This window comes from Danio aesculapii, chromosome 2, assembly GCF_903798145.1.
Source record: "Danio aesculapii chromosome 2, fDanAes4.1, whole genome shotgun sequence".
Lineage (NCBI taxonomy): Eukaryota > Metazoa > Chordata > Actinopteri > Cypriniformes > Danionidae > Danio > Danio aesculapii.
The window spans coordinates 1,645,268-1,655,648 of NC_079436.1; the positions used below are offsets into that span (position 1 = coordinate 1,645,268).

General features: G+C 31.3%; 1 protein-coding gene across 1 annotated transcript in view; it reads right to left on the reverse strand.

Annotated features, from left to right (window-relative positions):
• dab1b (DAB adaptor protein 1b) overlaps positions 1–10,381 on the reverse strand; it is a 49,732-nt gene that overhangs the window by 22,472 nt on the left and 16,879 nt on the right. The window contains exons 3-7 of the mRNA XM_056470632.1: positions 5,810–5,949; positions 3,502–3,600; positions 1,843–1,974; positions 935–1,054; positions 187–225 (exon numbers count right to left, since the gene is read on the reverse strand). Coding sequence (XP_056326607.1) covers positions 187–225; positions 935–1,054; positions 1,843–1,974; positions 3,502–3,600; positions 5,810–5,949 — 530 coding nt within the window. The remainder of the gene's footprint in view (positions 1–186; positions 226–934; positions 1,055–1,842; positions 1,975–3,501; positions 3,601–5,809; positions 5,950–10,381) is intronic.

The following is a 10,381-nucleotide window of genomic DNA, read 5'->3' on the forward strand; positions in this document are numbered from 1 at the left end:
TTTCTGAGACTGAACTGGCTCCATGCATATTACACTGCCAATGACAAGAGTTGAACTTCTGTGAATAGTAACAGCAAAAAACAAAACAAAAAAAGAATATTGACGACATTTAAATGGAGGGATTAAATGAGAATAAACTCAAGCTGGATGTAAATAATAATAAAATCAGGTTAAAGAAGCACTCACCTGATACACCGGATCATCAACCTCATCTTCCAGAATAGTCTGTGTCATCATTAAGAGAGACAGGCCATATTTTTAAAAGATCTCATTAAGAAATCCCAATAAATGTAATAAATAAACCAACAACTTTAATGGTGACAAAAGAAAATGTATTCACATGGGTGTCGATTGATTTTCTGGGAGGAATGCCCACATTTATAATTTCAGTATTTTTGAATATATTCGGTAAAGTTTTAGTTTGTGTACCAATTCTCACAATTAACTAGTGGCTTATTACTCGCTTATTATTAATATATTGGCAATTTATTAGTAGACATTACAGGGTTCCAGTTAAAAATAGAAAAATAGATCTGAATAGATATAAACATTGTTACCTTAGGATATATGGTGATGGTGAAATCATTTTGTTTGTATATGGTTGTGTATTTCTTGTGTATTTTATATGTCGCAAACAAACTTTCTTGAAAAAGGACAGCATAAATAATACTAATTTATAAAACAGATATCCTGCACAATCTTATTCTACATTTCTACTCCTACCCAATACCTAAACCCATCCACGACCTTAATAACTATTAATAAGCAGCAAATTAGGAGTTTATTAAGGCTAAAGTCATAGTTAACACTTTATTAATAGCGAAAATTGTACCTTAAAATAAAGTGACCACATGTTGATTTATATTCTCATTTCTGTCTGGCATGAAGCATATTAAAAATACGGTTCCATTAGTTAATTTATTAATAATCTTACCTGATAGATGACTTGTTCACAGTGTTTTTCCTTCTGGCTCTTTTTTTCTGCTTCTTCCCTTTGTTTTATATCATGAATGAGGGTGAAAAGGTCCCGCAGATCCAGTATAACTGGCGCTGCCTACAAGAAAAACAGCACAAGCTCACTGGAAATATGCCTACAATTTTGTGAATCTGCAAAAAAACGTACTTAAATACAGGTTTGGCTGTCAGTTTGTAGGTAAAACGAACACTAGGGGGCAGTATGATGACAAACATTTGTTCCTTTTCACACTAATGATATTTACAGGGACATATTATTGACGAATAAAGAATTATTTACATGCATTTTCTTGCACAACACCAAATAAACACCACTAAACATCTTAACGCTGTCTGTGATTTGTAATGAACGCATTTGCGTCCCCTATCTCCATATGGACACTTTTCTGGCGTTTGCTCGTAGCTCACTTTGTTGTGTTTGTGCTGCAGAGCGCTCGGGTTTGAGTCCAGTGAAGCACGCTTACACAAAAGAAAGTAGAGCAATGTAAAATCAAGGTAAACTATGTGTTCGCAGTGCACTTTTCCCATCCGTCTGCTTCTGAAAACACTATTGGTTGGGTTTAGCGAAGGGTTTAGCTCAGTGTTTCGCCAGCTGATCTGTACCACAAGCTCCATCTTCTCTTGGACATCTATAAGAAGGATGTGTATCTGAAACGTACAACTAAACACACCCTAAGTAACGTATTTCAGATTCACAAAAATGCAGACAGCGCCCTCTAGTGGATTTGTTATCAGAAACGTGCAATGAAATGTTCCCGGAGCACCATATCATATTCTAATGAGCTTGGACAGTCATATCTTTTAAATGCTCAAACAATAGATATTTTTATGAATATTTAGGAATATTAAAAAACTATAAGCACTTACCGCATGGCTTGTTTTGATTGCCACAAATTTGTGGTTGCCTTTTTTCCCGCACACATAACCGAAGGCGCGATGGTCCCGTGAGTCTTTGGCAATGTAGGAGATTTCATGTACAGAGTGGTGATGCTGTAAGACCTGAGGATTGAGGATGTTCTCATCATTAAACAGCTAAAGTCAGAATTTTCCCCCCTCCTGTGACTTTCTTTTTACTTCTCAAATGTTTCCCAAATGATGTTTAACAGAGCCAGGAATTTTTCACAGTATTTCCTATGATGTTTTTGCTTCTGGAGAAAGTCTTATCTGTTTTATTTCAGCTAGAATAAAAGCAGTTCTTAATAATAAAAAGAGACATTTTAAGTGTTTTTTTTTGTAGATAACTGAACGAAAAAAAATTATACTTAAAGAGGCTAATAATATTAACCTTAGTAGTTTTTACATTAAAAAAAATCTTTAAGACTTTCTCCAGAAAAAAGATGATTTAAGTGACTCTGAACGTGGCATGGTTGTTGGTGCCAGACAGGCTGGTCTGAGTATTTCATAAACTGCTGATCTACTGGGATTTTCATGCACAACCATCTCTAGGGTTTACAGAGAATGGTCCGACAAAGAGGAAATATCCAGTGAGCGGGAGTTCTGTGGGCGCAAATGCCTTGTTGATGCCAGAGGTCAGAGGAGAATGGCCAGACTGGTTCCAGCTGATAGAAAGGCAACAGTAACTCAAATAAGCACTCGTTACAACCGAGGTCTGCAGAAGAGCATCTCTGAACACACAACACGTCCAACCTTGAGGATGATGGGCTACAGCAGCAGAAGACCACACCGGGTGCCGCTCCTGTCAGCTAAGAACAGGAAACTGAGGCTACAATTCACACAGGCTCACCAAAACTGGACAACAGAAGATTGGAGAAACGTCGCCTGGTCTGATGAGTCTCCATTTCTGCTGACACATTTGGATGCTCGGCTCAGAATTTGGCATCAACAACAGGAAAGCATGGATCCATCCTGCCTTGTATCAACGGTTCAGGCTGGTGGTGGTGGTGTAATGGTGTTTTCTTGGCACACTTTGGGTCCATTAGTACCAATTGAGCATGGTGTCAACGCCACAGCCTACCTCAGTATTGTTGCTGACCATGTCCATCCCTTTATGACCACAGTGTCTCCATCTTCTGATGGTTACTTCCAGCAGGATAACACACCATGTCATAAAGCGTGAATCATCTCAGACTGGTTTCTTGAACATGACAATGAGTTCACTGTACTCTAATGGCCTCCACAGTCACCAGAGCTCAATCCAATAGAGCACCTTTGGGATGTGGTGGAATGGGAGATTGGCATCATGGATATGCAGCCGACAAATCTGCAGCAACTGTGTGATTCTATCATGTCAATATAAAGCAAAATCTCTGAGGAATATTTCCAGTATCTTGTTGAATCTATGTCACGAACATACATATATATAAAATAGGAAATATTGTAAAATATCTGTTAAACATTACTTGGAAAATATTGGAAAAATGATTCACATCACAGTAGGGCTAATAATTTTGTCTTCAACTACTGCATATATCAGATATATATTTATCCATATATTTTTTAACATTTCCAGCAGTGAGGATTACAGCTACGGTTAAACAGATGAAGGATTTACACTAAAACTCTTACCCCTGATCGCTCATCATAAATCTTGATTCCACCAAAAGACACGGTCAGGAAAATCCTCTGCTTGTGTTTCCCTTTTGAGCGTGCTGAGGCAGCGATTCCCTGCAGCAGTGAACAAAGGAGAAAACCAAAGCATGAAAACCTGCAGTAAACGTCTCCTCACTTTATCAGAAAGACATTGGCATACGTCAGACTGGGGATGTTACATCACTGTGCTGGTTGCTGTCATTTATTTATTTATTGACTGAATATTTTTGGGTGTTTTACAAAATAATAAAGTCACCTTACATTATTGCACAAATAAAAATGAATACAAATAATAAAAATATTAATAATAACGACTATGGAAGTCAATGGTTACAGGTTTTCAGCTCTCCTTCAACAAAAGAAAGATTGCTGGAAACCTGTCACCACTGATTTCTATAGCATATGTTTTTCCTTCTATGGATGTCTACAGGCTTTCAGCATTCCTCAAAATATCTTCTTTTGTGTTCAACAGAATAAAAAACTCAAAAAGATAGTGAGGGAATTTTCTATTTTAGGTGAACTATCGTTTATTTAGTTTGAAGTCTAAAAGCTGGAGTGTCTAAATCAAGTCTATGAAGAACAGGTTAAAGCTTGGGCAATCTAAGACTTCACAAAATGAATTGAGTAAAAAAAAAGGGAAAGAGAAAAGCCATCTTTGCTCTTGGCTGCTTAAAGATCCGCTTCTGCTGCCAGAATTTTGAGCCAAACGCCAGAGCTTTCTGATTAATGACTCTACAGCCAGTGAAAAATGACAACACTGGAGCCAAACGCTTCAACACACATGATAATGAAAAGTGCATCCCAATTCACATACTATACATACTAAATAGTAGAATACATACTAAAAATATACATACTATATACATACTAAAAAATAGAATTAGCACACTGCAAAAACTGCTTTTCTTACTTAGAGTTTTTGTCTTGTGTCCAAATATCTAAAATTCTTAAATCAAAAAGCGTTTTCTAATGTCCTTACTTTCTTTTTACTGACATTATTACTATCATTACATTACTATCATTGTTGTCACTCCTTACCACTGATTGATTTCTTTCTATCTGTTTGTTTGTTTGTTTGTTTGTTTGTTTGTTTGTTTGTTTGTTTGTTTGTTTGTTTGTTTGTTGTTTGTATACTTTATTGTCCCTCAAGGGGAAATTTTCTGTGGACTCACACAGCACATCAGCAGGTTCTGACATAATAACAATTAAAAATAAGTCAACATGCAAAAGAATTAAACACACTATTGATCAGTGTTCAACAGTCTGATTGACATTGGAATAATCTGTTTTATTTATATCTGTTATTTGCTTAATCTATTGACTGTTATACATGTATATATATATATATATATATATATATATATATATATATATATATATATATATATATATATATATATATATATAATTTCTTTTTCTCCCTTATGTATGTACTCTGACCTGTCCATCTAAATACCCCCCCCCCCCCCCCCCGCACACACACATTCATGCAAACACACACATCTGCCAGTACATGACTGTATTGTTGTTGTTTCTGTTATTTTTTTGTGTGTGTGTTTTTCATCTGTTGTTGTTGTTGTTGTTGTTTTGTTTTCTTTGTATGTGATCCCAATTTGTGTACCTTTTGCATATCCTAATAAAAAAAGCTTTTTTAGACAAGCAAAACATAATGTTCTTTTTAAAGAAATAATATATACAAATTTTGTGAGTTTCTTTCTTAAAACAAGCAAAATAATCTGCCAATGGGGTAAGAAAGCATGTCAAAAGGAAAAACAAGATTATTTTTCATACCCTATTGGCAGATATATAGTTTTAATTTCTCACTTCTAATAACTGATTTCTTTTATCTTTGTCATGATGACAGTAAATATTAGACTAGATATTCTTCAAGACACTAGTATTCAGCTTAAAGTGACATTTAAAGGCTTAACTAGGGTAATTAGGGTAAAGTTAGAGTAATTAGGCAAGTCATTGTATAACAGTGGTTTGTTCTGGAGACAATCCAAAACTAATATTGCTTAAAGGGGCTAATAATATTGACCTTAAAATGAGTTTAAAACAATAAGAACAGCTTTTATTCTAGCCGAAATAAAAGAAATAAGACTTTCTCCAGAAGAAAATATATTAGAGGAAATACTGTGAGAAATTCCTGAATCTGTTCAACATCGTTTGGGAAATATTTGATAAAGAAATTCACAAGAGGGCGAATAATTTTGGCTTCAACTGTATGTCTTATTGTGATGCAGCTGGGCTGAAGAAAACAGAAACACACGTCCAGCTTTACCTTCAGCTTCATCATGGAGTCCTGGCACAGTTTGTCTCCTCGCGTCGCCGTCACATCATCAATCCCAATCAGTTTAGCCTTATAACGGACGCCGTCGCCTCTGTAGCGCTGAATCAGGGCCTGTTCACTGCGATCCTGACCTAAACATCCCCACAGAGAGAGAAATACTGTAACACATTCAGGATAAACACATCTCTTACAGAGTGTTATGCTGGAATAATTAAAGATTTGTGTGCATATGGCTGAAGTCCCTTTAAGGCAAGTCATCACCGTCTTTGAAACACCATTCAGGCATTCTGTTTGAATGGGGAAACATTAAGTTCTCCAAAACTGCTTGCCAAGCTTATGATTAAATTTCACATTAGCAATCACCAATACAATTAAACAACAACTGTCTATTTAGTTTCATTTCTAAACGTTTGAATTACGCAAAACCTGCCGAAACAAGCCCGTCCACCAGACAATTGTCAGTCTATAGTGATCAACGATTGGCTCCTGTACTGACAACAGTAAAAATGACAATTGCACCTCCTCCCAACAGGGAAAACCAGCAACAATCAGGAATGCATGATTATATGCTGTCATGGCTTTGCAATCAAATAATGTGATCATAATGGAAGTCAATGGGGCAAAACAGCCCCCAACACAACCAAAGGGGAGTCAATTTACCCAGTGTGTTATTAAATTTTAGAAAACCTTCAAAGCATTTTCCCAAAGACCACTCCATTTGCTGAAACACAGAGAAAGCTATGGCCAAATTAAGACTCAAAATCCCCCCAGAGTGGATGAAAACCACCCAACAGGTTTGATCCATATATTAAGATCAGAAGCATGAGACTCAAGTGAAATGTTGGGAAAGGGTTAATCTGCTTGTGTTGCTGATATCTGGTGATGGTATTGGATGATAATGGATGTGGATCAGTGAACGGGCAGCAGGACAGATGGCAGCATATGGGGAGGACCACGGTCTCAGACTCCTCAATCTGTCACGGGACGCTTATGTTTTGAAGACCTGACACAGAAAACTCATTCACCTCTTAACCCCATCACACAAATGATCAGATATGTCTCATTATTGGTGAAGAATATTTTGCCTTTTATTAGGGGTTTTATTATGTGTTCCGGAAATGCTGATGGTAATTGTATTTATAGATAAAATAAAATCTATATTTTAAACTTTTAATTTAATTTGATCTTGTTTTTAATAAATTTTATAATTGTTAATAATTTTTATTATTATTTATTTTATTTTATATTCACTATTATATTTTCGATTTTATTTAATTTGGTTTTATTTTTACTATTATCTTTTCTATTTTATTTTATTTTATTTTATTTTATTTTTAATATTATTTATTTTACATTTATTGTTATATTTTTTAGTTTAGTTTATTTGTTATCTTTTCAACTTAATTTTATTATTTTATTTTTATTATTTATTTTTTATTTTGATTATTGTCTTTTCTATTTTATTTTAACAATTATGTTTTCTGTTTTATTTAATTTTATTTTTCTTTTATTTTTACTATTTTCTTTTCTATTTTCTTTTATCTTATTTGTACTATTATCTTTACTATTCTGGTTTATTTATTTTTAATATAATTTATTTTATTTTTAAAATTTATTTAAATTGTACTATTATATTTTCTATTTTTTATATTATTTATTAAAAATTCTATTATATTTTATTTTTACAATTTTTTCTATTTATTTATATAATTTTAACATTATTCATTTATTTTTTACTATTATCTTTTCAAGTTTTTTATTTGTACTATTATCTTCTATTTTATTGTTTTTTAATATATTTTTATTTTTATTATATTTTTACTATTATCTTTTCTAGTTTATTTTATTTTTTATATTATTTATTTTATGTTTACTGTTATATTTTCTAATTTATTTTATTTTATTTGTACTATTATCTTTTCAATTTTATTTTTTAATTTTATTTTTACTATTATTTATTTTATCTTTAATATTATTTTAAATTGTACTGTTATCTTTTTTATTTTTAAATATTATTTATTAAATTTTATTTTATTTCATTTTTATAATTATTTCTAGTTTATTTTATTTATTTTTTATATTATTTATTTAATTTTTACTATTATATTTTCAAGTTTTTTATTTGTACTATTATCTTTTCTAATTTATTTTCTTATATTATTTTTTATTTTGACTATTATCTTTTCTATTTTATTTTATTTTATTTATTTTTAATATAATTTATTTATTTTTAACATTAAATTGTACTATTATCTCTTTTTTAATATAATTTATTAAATTTTTTCTATTATATTTTATTTAATTTTTTATATTCTCCATTATTTTATTTATTTTAATAATCTTTAGTAAATTTTTACTATAAAATTTTCTGTTTTATTTATTTTTAATTTAATTTAATTTAATTTAATTTAATTTAATTTAATTTAATTTAATTTAATTTAATTTAATTTAATTAAAAAATATATTTTATTTTATTTTATTTTATTTTATTTTATTTTATTTTATTACTTAGACTAGTAAACTCTAACTGAACTCTTAAAATAAAAAGCTTTCACTGGGATCCTTTTAAAAGGATTTTAATATGATATGTATAATTTACTCTTTTTATTATATGTAAGCAAGCAAAACAACAGCAAACAATAACCTGTACATTTTGCACATCAATAATGCTAACAGATAAGAGGTCACCAACTGACCGTGACCTGAACACAAGAAAGACTGCTTGCATAAATAAATATTAATTGGTTCCATAAACAAATATTAATTCCCAAGAGTATATTTACAATCTAGTATAACCCGTGTCAGATTTCCAACACAAACTATTTGAGTTTAGAGCTCTTAAATCACTATTTTCCCCCATTTATTGTGCAAAATAGTTCTTCATATCTTTGCAATAGTTATTTTGGATCCCAATTTTGATCTAATTTTGATCAATTTGAAGTTGTAAAGGAAAATAATGCATACAAACCATCAGCATATTACAGAAATTATTTCATTGTTGTTTATTTATGACTTTGAATGGAACTGAATTAGATTTTTTTGTTGACAAAGTGACAAAAAGAGGAATTTAAGATTGAAAACAAGTGATTGTGTGATATATTCACAGGTAAACAATGTTTCTCCTTATTGAGTCCTTGACGGATGGAGTTTGTGTAAAGTTTTTCTGCAGGTGGTTTGTCAAGCCCACTCACCTGTGTGAGGCACACTCAAAAATGCACAGTGCTTTTATAGAGATACAGTTGAAGTCAGAATTATTAGCCCCCCTTTGAGTTATTTTTCTTTTTTACATATTTCTCAAATGATGTTTACCAGAGCAAGGAAATTTTCACAGTATGTCTGATAATGTTTTTTCTTCTGGAGAAAGTCTTATTTGTTTTATTTCGGCTAGAATAAAAGCAGTTTTTAATTTTTTATAAACCATTTTACGGTCAAAATTATTAGCCCCTTTCAGCAAATTCTTTTTCCGATAAACATTATTAGCCCCCCTGTTTATTTTTCCCCCCAATTTCTGTTTAACGGAGAGAAGATTTAAGATTTTTTCAACACATTTCTAAACATAATAGTTTTGATTCCTCATTTCTAACTGATTTATTTTCTCTTTGTCATGATGACAGTAAATAATATTAGACTAGATAATCTTCAAGACACTTCTATACAGCTTAAAGTGACATTTAAAGGCTTAACTAGGTTAATTAGGTTAACTAGAGAGGTTAGGGTAATTAGGCAAGTTATTGTATAACGATGGTTTGTTCAGTAGACTATTGAAAAAACATTTTGCTTAAAGGGGCTAATGATATTGCCCTTAAAATGGTTTATAAAAAATTTAAAACTGCTTTTATTCTAGGCGAAATAAAACAAATAAGACTTTCTCCAGAAGAAAAAACATTATCAGACATACTGTGAAAATTTTCTTGCTCAGTTAACATCATTTGGGAAATATTTAAAAAAGAAAAAAAAATTCAGAGGGGGGCTAATAACTCTGACTTCAACTGTATATATATATATATATATATATATATATATATATATATATATATATATATATATATATATATATATATATATATATATATATATATATATATATATATATATATATATATATGTGTGTGTGTGTGTGTATGTATATCTCAAAGATGAAGATAAATTGTTTTCAAATTTTAATATTCACCATTTGTAAAGAAAAACAACAAGCTTTTTATATTATACACTACCAGTCAATAGTTTGGGGTCAGTAAGCTCTTTAAATGTTTTAAATTAAGCTTCTCCTGCTCACCAAAACTGCATTTATTTCATCAGAAACACATTGTACAATTATGAAATGTTATTGCACTATAAAATAACTGTTCAAAAGTAGATTATCATTTAATTTCATCAGTAGTGTATATGCTTCATCATATATTTTAATAATGTCCTGGTTAATAAATCTGATGATGTATTTCAGTGTGTTACTTTCTGCTGCTGTTATTTGACTGAAGTGCTCATTTAATGGGAGTCTGACGCTCTGCCAGAACTGCCATAGGTTACTGTGTGTGTGTGTGTGTGTTTGTGTGTGTGTGCGTG